General features: G+C 37.4%; 1 protein-coding gene across 7 annotated transcripts in view; it reads left to right on the top strand.

Annotated features, from left to right (window-relative positions):
• Nucleotides 1-20,636, top strand: part of PHLDB2 (pleckstrin homology like domain family B member 2) — a 63,136-nt gene extending 42,500 nt beyond the window's left edge. For 3 of the 7 annotated variants that reach the window (XM_036381845.2, XM_054518619.1, XM_054518620.1), the window contains exons 11-21: nucleotides 404-547; nucleotides 1,340-1,513; nucleotides 2,162-2,302; nucleotides 2,877-2,976; nucleotides 6,981-7,016; nucleotides 10,146-10,353; nucleotides 12,143-12,233; nucleotides 12,647-12,793; nucleotides 15,155-15,374; nucleotides 17,916-18,001; nucleotides 18,695-20,636. In XM_036381845.2, coding sequence (XP_036237738.1) covers nucleotides 404-547; nucleotides 1,340-1,513; nucleotides 2,162-2,302; nucleotides 2,877-2,976; nucleotides 6,981-7,016; nucleotides 10,146-10,353; nucleotides 12,143-12,233; nucleotides 12,647-12,793; nucleotides 15,155-15,374; nucleotides 17,916-18,001; nucleotides 18,695-18,835 — 1,488 coding nt within the window. In that variant the 3' untranslated portion in view covers nucleotides 18,836-20,636. The remainder of the gene's footprint in view (nucleotides 1-403; nucleotides 548-1,339; nucleotides 1,514-2,161; nucleotides 2,303-2,876; nucleotides 2,977-6,980; nucleotides 7,017-10,145; nucleotides 10,354-12,142; nucleotides 12,234-12,646; nucleotides 12,794-15,154; nucleotides 15,375-17,915; nucleotides 18,002-18,694) is intronic. The other 4 variants (XM_054518621.1, XM_036381853.2, XM_054518622.1 and 1 more) reach the window with 4 other exon arrangements.
• Nucleotides 20,637-21,567: the final 931 nt, after the last annotated feature.

Raw genomic sequence — 21,567 nt, 5'->3', positions numbered from 1 at the left:
GGCAAGAAACAAATCAGGTTATTTAATCAGAAACAAAAAAAATTAAGATCTCAGAATAAGATTTATTCTTCCATTTCACCCAGTCTGCTTTCCTGAGAAAGAGCTATATAATTTCTAAAGGGTATTTGCCTTTTAGTAAAATCTTTTGGACACTTAATGTTCATTTGCATTTTGATTACACAAATGTTTCTGGAATTAAATTAAGAACAATTTTCAGAATCCAAGTATTTAACCTTCAAAAATCTTGATGCTAATTTTATTTTATTTATGATTAAGTATTTCAATGATAACAAATATTTGGCTGAATCACTCTAAACTAACTTTCATTTTACTGGATACATTAATACTCTTGCATGTCTTTTTTGGCTTTTGCTCCTTTTAACTTCTGAATTCCTCCTTTTAGGGCTATATCAGTGTAAGTGAAATTAGTGAGCTGTATGGCAATTCCATGAATATATCCCCTTCCACTCAGACCCCCTCAGATGTTGAAGCAGTTGCCACTGAGCCTTCCACGGCTGTGCTGACGAGCCAGCCACAAAATAAAGAGGTTTGTTTGAGAGACTTTTCCCTTTGTTTGCATTGTTCTTTCATGGCTGCCTTTTTTATTTTCTTTATTTTTTATTTTTTGGTACTTCAACATGTAACAAACTGACCCTAAAGCAAACTGCCTCTGCCAGTTACCAAGTTAGATAACAGGTTAATAGTAAAGCTGAAGGACTGCTCCAGCTTTAAAGTGTCTTTGATGAGGTAGATGGGACCCTGAAGGCCAAAAATCGTGAACTCTTATGACCCAAGCAGCACTAAGCAACAAACTTTGCCTGCCCAAAACTACAATGTAATGCACCTTTGGGAAACCATCTGTGGACAAGCTTATGACAACTTGATTAGTGGTGTTCAGGTGTTCATTTTGTTTTGTAGCTTCTTTTTCTTTTCCCCCTGTAAGGTGGTAGAATAATATCTTGAATAGTTGTGGGAGATTAATAGCTTCTATCCATCTTAGCTATTCCATGGAGTCTGTCCAGTCTGTTTTCTAGCTTACTTTCTCTTCCTCATTCTTTGTGAAATTTTGAATAAATCCGCTTTTAAAGGAATGGAATAACCTTATAATTGTAAATTCACATACTTTTGCATTGCAATAAGTCAGAAACTGATTTAGAATTTGGCATTTGTTTGTTGCTTCTGGTAGCTCAGTATGCCTTGACAGTTGCAATAGAGTACACCTCCTTCCTGCTAAACACTCCAACAAACACAGTGCTAAAACTGCAGCTTTTATGTGCCGTATCTTTTGAGAAATTCCAAAAAGAAAACTCTGTGTGTAATTTCTCTTTTTTCTATAAAGCTAAGATCACCTCTCTGTTCTGGATTTGTGTTTCCTCACTCTCTTTCTCCTCGCTCTATTGCTCAACTTCCATCAGTCCATTGGCCTGAGGTCATGGCTACTCATGTAGATCCTATTCCTTTATCTGATACACCTCCACCTCTGCCAGCTAAGAAACACTGCAGGCAACAACAGGTAACAGATTCAAAGCTGATAAATTGGGATTGTTTTGTTTTGTTTGCTTTTGATATGATGGCCATAAAGTTGATTTATACATGAGGACTTTAGTGTGATACTGTAAGTGGATTGTGCTTGTAGAGTGTTGCACTTAAACGCACTGCTCATTTAAAAATTAACATGATGTATTATAGAATGTTTCTGAAAAAAAATTCACCTTATAATGCAGAGGCAAATATTAATATTCAGGACTCATTGTAACTTTCAGAGGACTTGCAGCAATAATGTATGTGTGAAATCCTAAATTAATTTTTCATATACATTTGAACAATGCCTTTCAAAAGTTGTATTGGTTTTAAGCCACCAATTCATTAGAATAACTTCTAAGAAAAAGTTTTCCTTTATAATTGAGTTCCACTTGTACACTAGACTTGAATATTTAACACAAAAGAAAAGGTACAGGGACATGTACATACAATGTGTACATGAATTTAATGCATTTTTAAAATCAGTATGATTTTAATGTGATGGAAAGCACTGTGAAGTAGGAGATGCTCTGTATGTTAGATTTTGTTTTTTCCAGACTATCAGTATTTTCCATATAGAATATAACTGAGCAAGTGCATCAATTCATTTTATCAAAACTGTAACAAATTCCCCATGAAGCATTTCAGAAGCCTGGAGGAGCGCAAGAAGCAGCACAGGGAGGGCACGTACCTGAGCGATACTCTGCCCCGCAAGAAAACAACCCCATCCATGTCTCCCCACTTCAACAGTGCCACGCTGGGACGCAACATTGCAAACAAAGTACGTGCCTGCTGCTATTTACAGCCTTCCAGCCTCTGCAGGAAATCCTGCACTGGGTTACAGGGAAGGCTGGGTAGCACCCTAAGCATTATGTAACCCCCCAAATTCACACATGAAGCTGACTATGAAATGACTTGAGGGTTATTAGCAAATGGGAATGTATGTGAAACCATCTGTACTTTCAGCCATTCTTCTGACCTCTGGAAATACTGTGCTGTAGAACATTAATCATAAATACACAATTTCTGTATCAAGGATTATATTTTTCTACTGGTTTAAATTGATTCTAGAGACACAACTTGTTGTTTTCTTTCCTACTGAAAGCCTCTAAATGGTAAAGATAAAGTTATATATAAAGGGGAAATACTCTTTATTTTTGATGGTCAACCAGCAAACAGCAGGAGGGTGGAGGTACTGCTTTGAAAATATTTTGGCCTAATAGACACTGTACACAGCTGGCTGATTGATATGACATGACACTAATATCCATGAAAAAGCACATTATTTTACCATTGCTGATAAAAAAAAATCTTGAAATACAATTTTAAGCACATATTTACAAAATTTCCTGCAGGGACATTTACCATTAGTACAGAGTAACAGCTGTGGCAGCGTACTTCCTCACTGCCTGGCAACCATGACCAAAGAGTCGGAGTCAAGAAGGATGCATAAAGGTAAGACCTTTTAATTGTTGCATTTAAAATTAGTGTTCTGTTTTTCAAAAATAAGCCTGAAACTAGTGTTGCTATGATCAACAGGCCTGCAAAATAAAAGTTTACTTCTTGGTGACAAAAACAAGCTCTAAATGTAACTCATTTTTTTTATATTGGCATAATAAGAAGTTAATATTATTATGTAGGTACATGTGTAGTTTTTAACTACATGGTCACAAATATAATCCCATAAACAAGAAAACTATATTGAAAATACACATTATGTTAACTAGGTAATTTCTGCAAGTGATTTTGAAGCACTATATTACATGTTCTTTCTTATTTTTCCCTTTTTTTAATGTTGGGATCTTAAAAATTGTTTTTCACAGGCACATGTTTTTGTCTGGATAAATTCCCCAGAGAGAGATAACTTTGAGGAGCTGTGACTGTGATATTATAAGTAATCTTAAATATTTGGGCTACAAAACAGAAAGGGAGAGAGCTGTTCTGTTGTTGTTAGATGGCTGGGTTTGTTAATAGGGACACAGCAATTCTGGATCCAAAAAAAGCTACAGCTCTGAAACATGATCTTGTAGGCTATGGGATTCTGTGTCTGCTGTGTGTTGACTTGAGTCGATACATATATTTTTTGGCTTTAGTGAGACATATAATTCAAAAGTATCCCATCTTCAAAAAGAGGGACTCCTCAGTGCCATCTGTCAATTTATTTTCTTTCCAGCATCTGCATCACCATTATCAATACCAGTGCAAGAGGTCCTTGTGTAGAACTGCACTAATTGAGCCTGAGCTGAGCTAGATCCATCTCATTGTTGGAGGACTTGTCAGAGCTTGCAGCTGTTAAAGGTTGCAGTGACTGAGGTCAGTCATATGCACAAAGATGACTCAACACAGGGATGGAACAACCAAGCTGGAAAAGGATCATGACGTGCTCCTTTCCAGAGCTGATCCTGTTGTGATTTGTTGGTATTGAGCTTTAGCTATGCGGCAGGCCTTACAGGTTGTGGCTAACTTATCTTTACATATTTCAGGTGCAATAAAAAAGGAGCTTCATGCTCAGCTTGGAAAGTGTCTTCGATGTAATGTGTGTGCAAAGGTGGAATAGCTGGCAATTATGTTCAAAGTCATCATTGTGATGTTATTTCAGTCTGAAAATCAAGAGGGATGTTTTGGCTAAACTCTAACAAGAGATCAAGTATTTAAAATTGGAAATACTTCTGTAAAATCGTTGCAAAGAGTGTTAGTGTGTGCCCTGAAGCACAATTTTAAAGTGTTATCAAACCTAACACAGGCAAGGGTTTTAAAAATAAATCACTTCTAATGTTTAATTTTTTGTCACTGTGCAATTAAGACAACCTAAGAGGAGGGTCAGATTTCTTGTTTTAAGAGTGGGAAAGAGAGAAACCTCACAAATCAAAATGAAATTATGGCCTGAGAAAAAAAAAGAAGCAGGGGAGAAGGAGAGAGATGTATTCATTGGGGCAGGTGGCATAGCACTTTTCATATGCTGTTGAGGAATCAGGTGCTATAATGCTTGTCATACAAGTTGGCTGTTAATTTTTTGAAAGATCCAGCAGTTTGAATGGAAATAGAAAATTATGAAGAGAGGCTTAAGGGATTAATTTGTACTGGGAAAGAGAACAATTCTAGATGTCATTTTCTGAAACATCAGCTTTGCCAAAGGGGAACAGTGCTGCTGACAGGTGCTTTATTTGAACTGTCACAGGATTTTCAAAGCATTGTTAAGAGGAAGGATATAGGAACACAAGGATCATTTGTGGCCTCTCTTAGTAGTTACTAAAGTGTTCATTCCCTTTTTGTTCAACCTCAAGCTCCTTGAATTTATTGCTATTGGAGGAACTTGAAGAGTGTAGCTGCTTTTGCATTGCAGTGCCACATTTCTAGGTTGGGGAAAGCTCCTTTGTCTAGTTAACACACCACAAAAGCGTTTGCAGGGCTCTTTCCACACTGCAGTGCAGAACTCAGCAAGGACAGGAATATCCAAGTCAGGTGGATGGGGTAAGATCCCAGAGTATTTCAATCCAGCTATACAGAAGGGCTAGAGAAACAATCTTTAAGCACCTTTCATTCAGCCTTACAGGTCCTTAATAGAAGTTTCTTTGTTGTTTGAGCAGGGAAGGGACTGGGTTTGTCTTGGTGGGATTTCTGGTTTCCCCTCACACTTCACACCCATACTTAGCACATGGAAGGAAAACAAACTTTCTTCAAAGTCAAAGGTAAAGAAAGTCCATTTCTGTGGAACAATGAGATTTGGGTAATGTTCTGAACATGTTGTATACTGCTTCAACACACCACACAGGACTACTGAAATGGAATATCATTATCCATTAAAACTATGAAATCTTACTTGTCTTCCACTAAAGTCAACAGGACTAGAGTCTGAGTAACTACAATTAACTTCATCGGGCATCTTTAAATACATCTTTGAAAACCAAGTCAGATGCTATGTCAGTGGTCCTGTAGATCAGGTAGATCAGGTTTGCCTTTTCAGGATAAGTGAATACTTTTCAGAAGATTTACTGACAAATCAGTGGGACTGTAAATGTATAGAGACTGATTATAGTGATAAATATGAGCTCTCTAATCTTCCTGCTCCAAAAGTTAGTTGGTCACCTAAAAAAGGTGATGAATAGATAAAAAGTGTTCTCTACCTGTCATGTGTAGTGAGTCAGCACTTGCTTTCCTTGCATTTCTTTCCCCACTTGACAGGTTTTTCACTTCGTCAGTTTTCCAAAGTGATCTATTGCAAATGACATGTGTCTTGGCTTCCTGATACCTTGGGCATAGAGCTGCACCCAGTGCACTGGAACTGGGTTCAGTGGGGAGACAGGGTCTCACATGATAAATGCCACTTTATCCACTCAGTCTGGAGCCCTGGCTATCAAGCAGTGACCCACACACTGCTATCCAAAGAGGATGATGTGCTCCAGATGTGGTGTTAGTACCTTCCTGTGCTCCTTAGAGCTCAACAGCATTGAGCAAATTTCTAGACCAGATGTTCTGGTGTGTGCATGTAGATCTGAAAACAAGTATATTCAAGGCTGGCTGGAGGCAGTAGCAGCTCAGCTGGTTTAAAGATATTATCTGAGTGTTATCACTAACTAGTCATGGTCCAAAGTGAGTTTTCTCCAATATGCTTTCTCTGTTTTTTCTTATTTCAGTCCAAGAAGATAACTGTAAAAGTCTGAGCTGAAAAAAAAGGAAAGTTAAAAGTGAAATCAGGAAATTAAGAACAGCCTCTTGGGTTTTAACATGGAGTTCATTCTCATTTTCTTTATGCAGGAACAAGCAATATCTATGAATAAATTTTAGGCTGGATGCAGTAATAAATATTTTCATGGATTTTAAAGTAATAAACAGTCCTTATTCTAGGATTTTCAAACCATGTTCAGTCATAGGAATTCAAGAATTGTTACTGAAAGAAACAGTCACAGTCAGTAATCATAGCCTGAGTTAAGGGCAACTTAAATGTTTTAGAGGATACATATTTGTTGTAAATTATTAGTGGAAAAGGTATTTCTTAGCAGTCATTCATGAGGTATTTTTGACAGACTGTATTTATAAACTGACCTCCTGTGGACATGTCTTTGTAACCAAACCATATGCAAAAACAGAGTGAAGAAGCTGCTGTTTGGTACAATCTCGAGACCTCACCCTGAACAGGTGGATGGATGCCTGGAGCTCCCAGGGAGTGCTGGGTGCCAGAAGCTTGCACAAGGAGGGAGGGTTAGCCAATGCAGTCCCCCTGACTGTAGGATGGACTCCAGAAGGAAAGAAGGAATGATTAGCTGGGAGTTAAAGTGTAAGACCAGACACAGTGCTGGGAACAAAGCTTTTGGGACAGACAACTTATGTACCAATAAGATAATTATTTGTGTCCTTTGTAAGCTCTGTATTAAAAAAACAATATACTGCAAGCAAGGGATATTTGTACAAACAATCTAGAAACTTTTCAAAGGAGTCAGCCTTTTTTGTTTGTTTTTCAGTCTTTTTCTTGTCAAACTCAGGAAAAAACAGAAAAGGTATGAAAATATCCCCTTCCCTGGCTGTATTCCTCATGTGATATTTTTGCAAAAGTACCAGTTGCATCAGCACTGTCAAGCAGTTCCTAGACTCTTGAAAAACTTTTAAATAATTGTTAAATAATGACAGCATTTCAAAAATTCTTTTTTCCTGCTGTCAAATAACCTGTCACAACAAAACTTCTGACTCAGGCTAATATCTGCTGAGCTATGGCTTTGCACAGGCCTGATTTTTTGCTTCTTTGCTCATAGCCACACAAGTGGAGCAGAAAATTCAAAAATCTTTGCAGCTCTGTGAGCGACAATGACAATGTAGACAGACTTGGGCTTCCTACTTTGGCATGTTTCTACACAACAAATGTATCTTGACATGTTAATGTCAGTCTTTACAAATGGGGAGGAAAAAAAAGAGAAAGAAGAAAGAATATGAATAAAAGAAGAATAAAATAAAAATGTAATGGGATCATTTTCATAAAATACTAGTGGGTTTTTTACATACTTGACAGTGCAACTTTTAATAACAGCTTTCACCTTTAGTTCTACCCTCACTATAATTTTGTGGTGGTATACCTGGATTTTGTGATTCTGCAGTAACTCCTGTGGAGTATTTTTCTTTGATGACATGGCTTTATGGGTTTTTGCAATATTTTTCTCAATGGTATGGCTGTTAACATTGTTAAGGTTAATACTGTTTACAGGTTTGCTGCAGAGCAGTGGAACTCTGTAGTAAAACCAATGCAACAACAAATATTTTAGCTCTTGTATCAGGTTAGACTTTACTGATAAAATCTTGGCTTGTGGAAAATTTTAGTTAAGTACTGGATCTTACAAGGAGTCTAATATTTTTAAGTGCATGTTGTGTGAATAGGCACCTGAGCAGCTAAAAATTCCTTTAACAACAGATTCTACCTGCCTAGTATGTGCATGTGGCTGTAATGGAGGTAGGTCAGTTGTGAAGCTGTGTTGGTACACAGTTGATCCTCAGCTTTGAGCTTCATGCTGCTTACAGCATGAAGATAAAAGGCAAACACTGAATTATGCTTTGTTTCTGTGAATGCATCTCATTTTGCAACCTAAGAAATGTTGATTTCTTCCACTGTTTAGTTATATTTGCATGATTGCATAAATTTGACTAATAAATGTTTTCTTCAAAAATGAGTTCTTTATCTTAAGAGGTAGAGTGTTTGTAGCTCTGCTATGCTGCTTTATGTCTTTTAGATGGGTTTATTTTGCAGAGAAATATAAAATATGGAATTAAAATTTCTGAGTAGGCAAGGATTTGTAGAGGGCTCAACAGAAAAACACGCATGTGAATTAAGTTTTTTCAGTAATTTATTTTTTTCTCTCTTTCGCTAATGAATCATTGATAACCATTTCACAGGAGCAATTAGTCATTCCAAAGGTTCATGTATGAAAGATAATTGCTTATCTGCAATAACGGAAGCATTTGTCAAAATAAGGGGGAAAAAGCAAACCACAGGTGTGAATCAGGAACACCTGTGTTGTGTGATGTTATTATTTATGACTGCTGAGGTGTATTTGTGTCCCTTTTGTCTCTTTTACTAATCGATGCAATTGAATTTTTGATTGAAATTCAGCGTTTATTTAAATGGCAAGTGAGTCTTATTAGTTCCTTAGAAACCAGCTTTAACTATCTCCAAGAAAGCTTTGTATGATACAGACGGAAGTGAGGAGAAAACTACCTTGGAAATGCTTGTAGGGCACAGTTTCTTCAATGAAATGCTTTAATTATTCAGCTGAAGACACACTTTTCAGATAACTGCAGTTGTTGGCTCTCTGAACTGGGACTCTCCCAGCTCTGGCTTAGCAAAAAATACCAGAGAGTAACTTGGTATGCAGAGATAGGGAATGAGAATGAGAATGAGGCAGAAGAACACTGCACTTTAAGCATGCTTTCATGATTTCATGCATCAGTGTCTTAATGGTGTCTAGTAAAAATTTGTATCTGGACCTTGCTGTATTTGTACATTTGTCTGCATTTTTCCCATGTCTGTTTATCTTAAATATGTGGAATGTCAGTGGCTGCCTTCCTGTAAGAATGTGAGCTTTTTGTGTAGTCTGTCAATCCTTCCTAATCTCCAGCTCTGCCAGCAGCTCAGAATTTGGGTCAGAAATGTGCAGAGAATATTACAAACCTAACAATCAGAACTATTAGAAAGTCTCACTTCTTGCATTCATTGAAGGAAAAGATGAGCAGTGCAATTGCATTTGTAATCAATAGATGAAACAACCTTAAAGGGCACTGTAAAATACTTCAGCAGTTAAAATGACAACTCTTCCTCATCAGGCAAGCTCAACAACCTCTCTCAAAGTCTGCATTACTTTAAAGAGCAACGGAGGCATGAGATAAAAATAATTGTGAAGAGACATTTTTAAAGGACACATTGCCAAACAAAGTTCCCTGTGTTCAAGGAGGATGACTTTTCAGAAAAAAATGTTTTTGTGGAAAAATAACAAAAGAACCTTTGCATGAACCTTATTTTTCTTCAGAATCATTGAGCTATAAGGATCTGCTTCAATTCCATAGGATGAACTGCAATTTCAAAATTCCAGTAAAGTACCTCTATACTAGTAACTATGATTCTATAAGAAGCAGCCTGTATTATTTCAGCTGAACTAAAAGTCCAATTGCAGTTACCAGAAAGCAAAGTTTCCCCCCCCAAAAAAAATTAATATTAATAAAGTCAACCAGACAAGTACTTAAGAATATTGAATATCAGGACTTTTTTCTTTTTTTTCTAATTTAGTCAGTGTCATTTCTTCTAAATTCCTGGATTTAACTACATTACTTTCCAGATTAGGCCTAATTGTTGTTTTAAAATGTAAATATCATTTTTCAAATTAGAGTTTCATAATACCTATAGAAGAACATATATTGAAAAGTCACTTGTACTAATGTGCATATATTTGAATCCATCATAGATAAAACAGGTATTTAAAGCTTTTACTTCAGTGTGATTAACTTGTAAAATTAACTGTAATCTTGTAGTACCTTAGTCACAGTGCAGTTAATTCTGAGGTGATGTTAAAAATGCTTGTGCTGCTAACAAGTTATGCTTCTGTGACATAATTTTTGTGAGAAATCAGTGTTTCCTCTGTACTTTATAGGGTATAACCATCAGCACATCTGTGAAAACCAAAGGCAGAAGTCTCCGGAATTTTACAGCAGAACAGCATCAGAATCCAATGTGTATTTGAACAGTTTCCATTACCCAGATCGTAGTTACAAGGACCACACCTTTGACACGTTAAGTTTAGACAGCTCTGACAGTATGGAGACAAGCATATCAGCATGCTCACCAGATAACATTTCCAGGTAAATCTTCTTTCCTCCTGATCCTGCAATTGTCATAGGGTCATATGAAAAAAGAGAGTTTGTACATGTACACTGTGATAGTGTGAATGCTGCTGATTGGTTGAGAAAATGTAAGATCATTAGACAGGCATCATATTTGTCTACCTCCTCATAATCGGGTTTAACTACATCTCACCTGTTTATTGAAAGATGGAAATAAAACTGTGCAAAACTTTAGTGATAATGCTGAAGTTTACTGAAGAGCAATCAGTGTTTCCTCACCTGATCACTGCAGGGAAGGAATTTCCTCTGATAAGAAACTCTTCAGGGACATGTTCCATTGATGACATACACTGTTCCACAAGTCTAGCATGTTAACCAACTAGGTGCTTAAGCTGAAACACTCAGGCTTCTTCCAAAAGTCTTATTGCCCTTTCCTCTCTCTTTTCTGGGTCAGTAAAAATGAAGAGATGACACTGAAAGGCTTGCTTTACTCATCTTCAGAGGCTGTCAGCTCAGACACCATTTCTCAGATTAAAGGAATTTCCATGATCTGTGTTAAAAATCCAGATGAGTCTCAAAATTGTGTGCAAACATTCTCTCCTGACAGTCCATTTTTTATATCTGACATTGGTAGTGCTTTCATTCCTGCTCACAGTCCAGCCCCAGCAGTTTCACAAGCATAACTAGAGGCTGATGATCAAGTACAGCTTTGTCACAGCACTATGAATACCTTGTGAACACAAGGACAGCTTTTTTGGCTAGCATGTAGTGTTTTACTTAGCATCTGTTTGCTGTTACAGGGAAGCCCCTGATTTCCCCTTTAATGTCATTATCACTGCAGTGTTAAGAGTTTTAGAAAATACCACTGGCAGTCATTCTGCTGGCTGGTTTGCTTGGGCTTTTTTGCATTGGTTGATGTTGGTTTTGGTTTTCTTAAAGCAAAAACATTAGGACTTGGGTTTTGAGGATTTCTGTTTTAAATGGATAATCAACAAGTCTCTGATACCTGGAGACAGGCTGGGAACTAAATCTGTGCATTGAGCTAATGTGCCAGTGATATGAAACCTTTCTCTCTGACTTCCTGCTCTGACCATTTGGAAGGAGGATGGTGTGTGTCTGATCTTACTATCCTGTAAGTCCAGTCTCCAACCCAGGACTGGGAAACCCCCAACAGCTGTTGAATTTCACTGGTACTGCTTGCTCTTCTGCTCCCCTCTGACTCTTGCAGGCAATGCCAGAAGGAAAACAAAAGAAAGCAACACAATGAAAAAACTAGCCCAAATCAATACAAAAACCATAAAAGGATCGTTTACAACAGATCTTTCTGTTTCTCACAAGGCAAACTTTGGTGAAAGAAGAAAAGAGTGGGGGCTGATTTTGTTGATAGATTCTGGAAGATAGCCAGTTAATTTTCCTTGACAAAATTTCCCTTAAGTAAAATTAATTCATACTGTTTTAGATGGTGTTTGAGCATATTTTCAAGCCTTATCAGACTTTAAAGGAAAACAATTTATGATGCTTTGTTCTGACCAATTTAAAATGTATAAGTTATATTTTACCATGTTTAAGGCAGGAGAAGCTTTTTTGTAGAAATGCATAAAATTTGTGGGTGCTCAAAGTACAGAAGAAACAGAACTGCTGTAGTCACTTATCAACTCACCAAAGATACCTCTTTTTTTGTTAGTGGCTACTGCACTGAATTGGATCTGAACACTGTGAACTCCATTCTTAAATTATGGTGGACTGCAAAATATTTCTTTAAATACCACCTATTATTTTAAATAAGAAATAATGGGGTCTTTTGCAGTGCTAGCACTTCAAATGTTGCAAGAATAGAGGAGATGGAGAGACTTCTCAAACAAGCACATGCTGAAAAGACTCGGCTGCTTGAGACCAGGGTAAGTGTAATTTTGAGTGACTAAGAGGAGGCATGTAAGTTTGGATAATATTCTCCTAATGCAACATAGAAACCCACCCAGCTTATACCTAATAAATACTTAAAAAACACCTCTCCCTCCATGGCTTCACCTCACACTACAGCCTTGAGCCCATATGCAATATCTCAAAGGACAAGCTGATGGCAAAATCCCCAGAAACTTGTTCAGCATTGGTTTGACACCTGCTGGGGGACTTACTTAAGAAGAACCTTAATTTCTATTTGCAATTCTTACTCCAAATTTCATTCCAGTGTGCTGGATATATATTTCTGCCTAGTTAAGGGACAAAAAGGTATTTAGCCCTAGCTTAGAAATGACATTGCCCACTATAGTTTTGCATATAATTGAAGTTCTCTGTGTGCTGTGGTATTTAGGAACGGGAGATGGAAGCTAAGAAACGAGCTCTGGAAGAAGAAAAACGCCGCAGGGAGCAACTGGAGAAAAGATTGGAGGAAGAAACGAGCCAGAGGCAAAAATTAATTGAAAAAGAAGTCAAAATACGAGAGAAACAAAGAGCACAGGTCAGATATGGGGATGTGAAATGGTTTTGAAGTGCAAGACTTCCCCTTCATATACAGAAAAGGACGTAGTGTATTTCTGCCAATGGTAAACAGAACTGCTTTCAGCTGAACAGATAGATTTAGTATTTCTGAGGTGCAATTGTTTTGCTAAAAGTATGTTTGGGCTCTTGGAGCCAAGTATTCATTTAAAGTTAGATAACAGCATAGGCATCTATTTAGCATTTTATATAAAAAGTATGAATATTAATCCTATAAAGTTTGTTACTGAATATAGGCAGAGCAGAATTTTTTGGCCAGAATAACAGAAATTTGTGAATGTGTTAATTTTATAAACCATTGGTGTGGAGTTGGGGGGGGGGGTTTGTTTTGCTCTGCTTTTTCTTTTAATACATAAAATGCCTTGAAATGTGAATTATTACTTCCAAACATTTGACAGACAAATAAGGAAGTTTTTTTCAGCTCCACATCTACAGTACAGAGTAAATATTTTTTCTGAAGTTAATGGCACTGTACAACATGAGAAACATTGCTTAATTTAAAAATTGTTACCTCCAACATACTTTTGCTTCTTCTTTGAGCTTAGAGGTACTTTGAGTTTTCTTTAGGCTTAGTGTCTTACCTATTTGTTTATTCCTCCAAAACTAATAATATCTATGAGGTACAGCAAATGACTAGGCAGTCATTGCTTGTATACCAGAGCAAGACAATGTCTCCACCTTAATAGACGTCTAATAGATGTCTCCATCTTAATAGATATTTGAGTGCAGAAGATTCCATATCATATTGGAATATCTTTCTGGTTTTATCTGTGCTGCCTTTGCTGATATTTCACCAGCTGTTTCTAGTTAAATATATTCATTCATTTATTTTCATATAAAATGTAATCAGGAATGCTAAATTTTACTTGCTTCCCTCCTTTTTTTCTAAGAAATTTGTTGACAACTCACATATGGCATAAACAACAATGCAATGCTGATATCTTTATCCCAAACTAGAGCATGCATGTGTTGTAATAGAATGTCCCGTCAGTTACTGCTAATTGGCAGACAGAAGAAGACTGAATTGGCAGGAAGGCAAAAACTTATCTGTCAAAAATGACGGACTTTTTTTCTTTCTTTTGTACAGTGAGACCAATTTTTTCCCCAGCACCTTCTGGCACTTAGAAATGTAAACGAAAGGAAGGAACTCTATCTTTGCACTTGCCAGAGCCGGTGCCAGCTCGTATCATACAGAACTGCATAATTTTAGAAGGGTGCTAAGAGTTCTTGTGAGGAACACAGCTCCTATTGCACCAAGAGGCTCTTAAGAATGCAATGAGGGAAAGTCCCTTTGATTTGAGTCTCACAGTGGGATTTAACAGGCTAACTTGAGGAATGGAGCAGGGGCAGATTAGTTTCTTCAGGTCACTGATTTCTCTGGAGTCCAGGGGGAGAGAGAGAGAGGGAGATGGTCCTTTCACAGATCCTTGAAAGCATCTAAAATTAGCTTCTGTTCCAAAGTAGCCTCTGCCTCAGCTGCAGTTGGAGGCTCCTCTGGGAGACCTGTCTTCTGTGTTTAAAATGACGGGGTGGTGATTATGCATAGACCCTCCAGGCACAGAAAACTGGAATCTTCCCTCAGTTGGCAGAGGTTCTAAATCATTATCTCCTCCTGTTTGTTCTCCCAGCTGACACTATCCAGGCTTGGTGCAGGGTCTTGAACTGCAATCAAGAAGGAGGCACTGTCTTCTGCATTGCTTTGCTGTCTTTTGCAGAGGAATGTGAACTAGTTATCACAGTTAATTTGTGCAGCAGAAAATAATTCTGTTTTGTTCATCGCAATATCTGTGAAACTAACTGGCAATTACAGTTCATTCCTATTATTAATGTTTCTTGCAATAGCATGTTCTTATTATTTATATATTATACGCTGCATAAAAATGCCTGTAGCAGTAACTTAAAATTAAAGAGTGACATCTGTGCAGTGAGTACTTAGAGAAATAAAGAGTTTGCTTAACATCCTACATATGAAGTTCTTGGACTTCATCTAAGGCAGCAACACACCCTTACATTTAATTAATGTCTTAATTCTATGACAGTTTTTCTGTGCTTTGGCCTCTGTTTTACCGGCTTATCAGCTGTTGATTTCAAGAAACTTCTATACTATATCTGGCTTTTACAAAGTTGTCCAACACTGTAAAGTTAGAAGTTTAAAGGATTTTTCTTTTCAAGAAAATTAGAGCTGCAGTAAAAGCTCTTTATTTTTCTTACATTTATTCTTAAACTTTAATAAGCAGTTTTCAGTTATGTCTTCCCAGCAGAAAGAGTAGGAGATGATAAGGCTTCTCTTAAAAATAATATGATTTTCTTTTCTTTCCTATAGGCCCGTCCCTTGACTCGCTATTTGCCCATTAGAAAGGAAGACTTCGACCTACGAAGTCACATTGAAACAGCTGGGCACAACATAGAGACCTGTTACCACATTTCTCTCACTGAGAAAACCTGCCGAGGCTTTCTGATTAAAATGGGAGGGAAAATTAAAACATGGAAAAAACGGTGGTTTGTTTTTGACAGAAACAAGAGAACTTTTACTTATTATGCAGGTAAGTTGCAGGATTGCTACTCAGGTACATCTGTTCTTCTATTTTTTTATCAAACTCAGCTGAGTTATGAACACATAGTGAATCCAGATACAACTTCGATTTCCATTTCATCCATTCCTTAGAGGTCATGTGAACCCTTCCCTATAGCATTCAATCCTCATGCCAGGTAAGGCAGAATTGAGCATAGAAAACAAAATAAAGGAGGAGATGCAGATGGGCAAGAGAAAAAATGGAAGATGGTCAGATTACAAGTACACAGAATAATGGTTCCACATATTTTATTTTTAAATATTATATACTTCCCTCAATGACTGAATGATTTCTTGTACCCTTCATACGAATATTATTTATACTTAGTGTGAAAATTGAAGTGAATGTTTCCACAGTCCTGTGCTTAATGTGAAGAAAAGGTTTTCAGGAAATTAAACATACAAGGTAGACTTTTTGAGTTTGCCTTATTTTGAAAGTGTAAGGAATTTCAGATTAAGAATGCGCAATAGTCCAAAAGTCTTTCTGTTCATGAAGTTGTGTAACACAATATCTCAAGCCATTATAAGCATTACATTACTTTGTTATCTTAGGGTAAACCCAGAAATGGGGAATTTAAGAACATACTTATTTCTCCAAATGCTGTGCAAATATACACAGTGGTTTGACTTTGAAGTTTCAGCTCTGAGGAAGACACAAAAATAACATTGTGCTCTGAATATTTATTGTTCAGAGATGCCAGAAATAGGCATATGCAATACGGCTATTGCTAAGATGCAGAAGAAAACACCGAGTACAAAAACCACCCAAACAGTTTCATTTACTTTATTGACATAACTCCTTTCCAGCAACTTCTAAGGAACATAAAATTGAATTCATTACATTCATTCATTACATACCCACTGAATATTTCTTACTAGTTTGCAGTAATACAGTGAGGAATGTGACAAACATTCTTTATTTTGTTCTAAACATCTGGTTTATTGGTTAGGAAGGCTTGTAACACACAGTAGTGTTACTATTTGGTACTGATAATTTTTTGTCTTTTTTTAGTAGTTATGTTAACATTTAATGGTTTCTCATTTGAGGTCATTATAGTTGCCATAATGTAATCTCAATTACCAAAGAAAACTTTTGCTAATGTCTCAAGGACTCCAGCCAATAAGCATAGTTTTATGAGGAGTCTCAGCTGCACTAAAATGCTGCTGCTTGTATGAGTGAGGATCGTTTAAATCTTTAGATCTTTAAATACATAGTAGATTTCCAAAATAAATATTGGTGCTGCAAATTCAGAGTAATTGAACTCTGAGTGAATGTCCTGAGATAATGCTTTAGTTCTGCCAATGCACTGAACCAAGAACTTAGCCTGAAGTCTGACAGCTTAGTGTGGTGACTGAAGCATCTGCACTTTCTGAACTGAAGCATTCAGGGAACTCTACCAAGACACTTTCAATGGGAGCTTGTGGGTACCTGAAATAGTCTAGTAACCAAGGCCCCAGGTGGGGCTTGAAAAGAGAGTGGATCCCCTGCTTACTAGTAGTGCACAGACAGCAAACTTTGTATAGTGCTGTGTTTATCTCAGTATAATGTGTGCTGTGATCTCATAATCCTGTATCTCAATGCTTCAGCACTGCTTCTCTGTGGGCTGGCAGGAAGATTCCCAGAGCTGCATCATTTGCTCTCTGGGATTTTATTTTGCCATCCTATGAAACTTTAAGAATTGCTACACATAGGATGTTAGCTGAGTTCCCCAAGTGTTTGAATGACAGCAGAATCCCTCATGGGACTGATAAAGATGTTCTGCATGACTGTTCAGTGTTGAGATGATACTATGACTTGGGGGCAGAAAACATTATATTCCCCTAATACAAAAGTGCTGGGAGTGAAAGGAAGTTTGCCTTTCAGTGTCCACATGCAATTGGGATGCTTCTTAACTATTTCTCTCTCCACTGCAGGAAGATGGAGTGAAAATGGCAGGAAGATGCTGCCCTGCCCTGCTCCTTTTCCTTGTGAAAAATTTTAGTGGTGACTCTTAAGTTCACATGTGAAGAAGCATTTTTTTAAAGTACATGCACAAACTATGTTCTAATATAAAGATTTTGCTGTCAGATTGTATTGAAATTCGATTATCGTTGCAGTTTTCTCTTCAAGGCAAACTGGAGGTCGTAGCCTGTGAACTGTGTGAACTCTGGCTGGTTTTCATGGAATTGGAAGAGTGGATATATCTGAGAGATATCTGTCCTTCTGTGGGCTAATACCCTCCATAACATTTAGCCAACTCAGTGAAGGGAGTGACTTGCAAATAGATGAGGAAATTACAAAAGCTTTTATCCTTGGAAACTAGGTGAAGAAGAAGACATATTAAAGTCAAAAATGCATCTCTCAATAAAACCAACAAACTAGTAAGAAAATTTGAAGGTATCTATGGGATTTCAGAAGTAGAACTGTTAAGTCAGTTACTTATCAGCTGAATACATATGGAAATGCAAATTAAGCTTTTGCTTCTTAGTGGTCATTTCAGTTCTGAGGTAATTTCTCTCTTTTCTGTTTTAGACAAACACGAAACTAAATTAAAAGGTGTAATATATTTTCAAGCTATTGAAGAAGTCTATTATGATCATCTAAAGAATGCATATAAGGTAAACTTTGTTATTGCTGTTTTAACCATGTATCACACAGAGTACCCAAAGTATGTAGCAGCTGTAAAATTAAAGGGAGAACTAACAATATTGGAGGGGGAAAAAACCCGAACAAATACTTAAAAAGAAACCCTGGAGTGGAGGAAAAGGAAGAGGAAGCTAATCAGTGATTAGCACTGTTTTGGTGGCTTTTTTATACTGACGGAAGCAGAGATAAGTGTCTACCTGCAAAGTAGTTTTGCTGCAAGGAGTTCCTTAGTCCAGTGGCAAGACCACCGAAATCAGTGGCTTGGACAAGTCAAGGGCTGGCTGCATGCCTCAATCCCAGGGAGGGAGTTAACTGTGCCAGCAGTTCATGGCACACCCTGCCTCTCATTTGTAATTTAAATGAGCTGTGAACAATTTGTGGAAGCCACTGGACAGAGTGGGGGAGTTACTAATTTGGGCATGAAACAACAGCTTGAAGCCCTGTAGTACTGTGTAATAGTCTACTGGAAAAATGCTGTAAAAGGTGTTTATGATGGCTACAAACACTTTAAATGCATCTCTGCTGCCATATAAGATGCAGTGGTACAGCACTTTATCTTTCTTCTTAACCCTATTCATAAATATCCCTGTAAGCAAATCCACTTCTGATACCAATAAATGGCTTTGATTTCACTCTTCTGATATCTTCTTTGCATTTTATTCGAGAGTCCCAACCCGCTGCTGACCTTCAGTGTTAAGACCCATGACCGCATCTACTACATGGTTGCTCCTTCTCCAGAAGCCATGAGGATATGGATGGATGTCATTGTTACAGGCGCAGAAGGCTACACCCACTTCATGTTATAATAAAAGAGAGCAATAGGGCATTCTGCAATAACATAACTAATGAAGTTAGCCATAGCAAGTGACAGCTGAAAAGCCAGTGAATACCCTGAAATGTCCTCCTTATGATGTGCACCCAAAAACCTCAGATTGAGAGGGGGTTACAAATGCATGGAAAAGGGGGGGGTTGTGACCTGTTGTAGTTGATCTTTATAGGAATGAACGAGCTAAAGCTATTGAGAGAATCATAGTGCTCCAAAATGGATAATCAGGCAATTTTAATTACAGCATCTTAGTTGAATGATAAGTTTCTACAAACTCTCTTATACAGAGAATGTCTTCATAAATTTATACGGAACAGTTTACAAGTGTGTGTGTTCTCACTGGTATGCAAAAATTCTAGTAGTGAAACAAAAAGGTGTAATAAGCATATATTTTAATATGCAACATTTGACATTTATAGATGATTAGGTGACTTTTTAAAACCTTTAGTCAAGTATTTTATAGAAATACAAACAAAAAAGAAGCCCTAAGGTACACACAGTTCTTGCCTTAGTAGTTAAATGTTACAACAGAGCCAAAGAGTTCCATGATTCCCTTACATTTTCATATTGTTACTTGTACCTAACTTTCTGTGAAGGGATAGTGCCAAAACTCTTAATAACTTTTAATGTAATTAAATTATTATATTCTTTGTGTTCAAACACTTTGTGGCAACAACTCTATGTTTAAAGTTCGCATCTATGGAGCTCAACAAGAGAAAAACAAAAAATTCCGAGAAGGATAGCTTTATAAAGATGCATTTTTTTCCACAAGGATGAGAAATGGAAACACATGTATTAACTTCCTCATAAAGAAGGATTTTTTAAATCCTCCCTGTTGAACAGAATAAGCTGATTCTGGACTCTACAGCACTTTTATATATAAGGTCCCAGTATCGTTCTAATGTTACTCTGTGCCAAGTGAATGCTCTATTGAAATCTCTCAAATATTGCCTGCCTTGAAGCCAGCACCAAAATCTCTACCTGTCTGAATTCTTTGGAGCCAAGCTTTCAGTCCCAGAGAATTGTTTTGTTGTTTAATGTACATCTGCACAGAATAATGCTGTCAAATAGAATAAAAGGGGAGAGGTGAGTTCCAAGAGTTTACACTAAACAGTGTATGAATAAGAAACTCTGAAAGTTTGAAGTAGTAGGGATTGAGATTCCTAAAACAGCAAAAATACTGAGGGGGCAGCAGTCTCCCATTTTAAAATCACCTCTAAGTCCTTTAGTAATATTGCAAAAAGATAAAGTATTTAATTGAAATTAACTTCAAGAAAGTGTCATATTATGACTTTAAAGAGGTTCTCTTTGATTATAATTGAAACTTACACACTCTGTGGTTTGTGTACTAGAAGAAAGCACATTCACCTTTTTTTCTTTGATGAAAAAGTTAATGGCTTTTAATTGAATAAATAAACTGAAACCACAATAGAAATATGCTGGCAGAATATTTTTGTTATACTTTTTAAACCCTGTAGCTGTAATGAATAGGTTTGTGGTATGTACAGGTGATGTGGTTGTTCTAGCATGACAAACATCAGTTTCTACTTGAATCATAGAAGAGACTGTTGTTGCAAGATAATTGTTATCATCTGTGCAGATCACAGCTTGTAATCTATAATTTAAAACACTATCAAATAAATTGCTTTTGTTTATACAGTAATTTTTTCCTCATTTTTTTTTGATTTTATTCCCAAGTATAGTTATAAAGGTTTTCTAATACTGATTTTTGTATCCTGCATGATGCAATGAAGGCATTTCAATAAACATTTTTAAAAATATACTTGTTTCAAAGATTTTCTTGCTGCATTATCCTGAGACATTTATGCTTGTCTTTTAAATAGTTGTATACAGTCATGCAAACACTGTATTTCTCAGTAACACTTAATTGGACTATTCCATGTATTTTCCATAAAAGAGCTATGGAAAATAATCTTTCGGAGGTCAGTGAAATTAGGAGTGTAGTCTGTTTTCTGCATGTACATAATATCACACAGAATCACACACAGAAATTCTAGGTTGGAAGAGACCTTTAAGATCATCGAGTCCAACCCATGTTCTAATACCTCAACTAGATCATGGCACCAAGTGCCACATCCAGTCTTTTTTTAAACTCTTCGAGGGATGGTGACTCCACGACCTCCCTGGGTAGATGATTCCAGTATTTGACTACTCTTTCTGTAAAATACTTCCTCCTTATTTCTAGCTTGCATCTCCCTTGGCGCAGCTTGAGACTGTGTCCTCTTGTTCTGTCGGTTGTTGCCCGGAGAAAGAGACCGACCCCCAGCTCACCACAGCTACCCTTCAGGAAGTTGAAGAGGGTGATAAGGTCACCCCTGAGTCTCCTTTTCTCCAGGCTAAACAACCCCAGCTCCCTCAGTCGCTCTTCATATGGCTTGTGTTCCAAGCCCCTCACCAGCCTCATTGCTCTCCTTTGGACACGCTCAAGCATCTCAACGTCCCTCCTAAAGTGAGGGGCCCAGAATTGGACGCAATACTCAAGGTGTGGCCTCACCAGTGCTGAGTACAGGGGAAGAATGACCTCCCTGCTCCTGCTGGCCACACCGTTCATGACACTGGCCAGGATGCCATTGGCCTTCTTGGCCACCTGGGCACACTGCTGGCTCATGTTCAGCCGACTGTCAACCAGCACCCCCAGGTCCCTTTCCTCCTGAGCACTGTCCAGCCACACTGTCCCCAGCTTATATCGTT

The sequence above is a fragment of the Molothrus ater genome, chromosome 2 (genome assembly GCF_012460135.2).
Source record: "Molothrus ater isolate BHLD 08-10-18 breed brown headed cowbird chromosome 2, BPBGC_Mater_1.1, whole genome shotgun sequence".
Classification (NCBI taxonomy): Eukaryota; Metazoa; Chordata; class Aves; order Passeriformes; family Icteridae; genus Molothrus; species Molothrus ater.
This window is presented reverse-complemented; position numbering and strand designations above follow the sequence as displayed.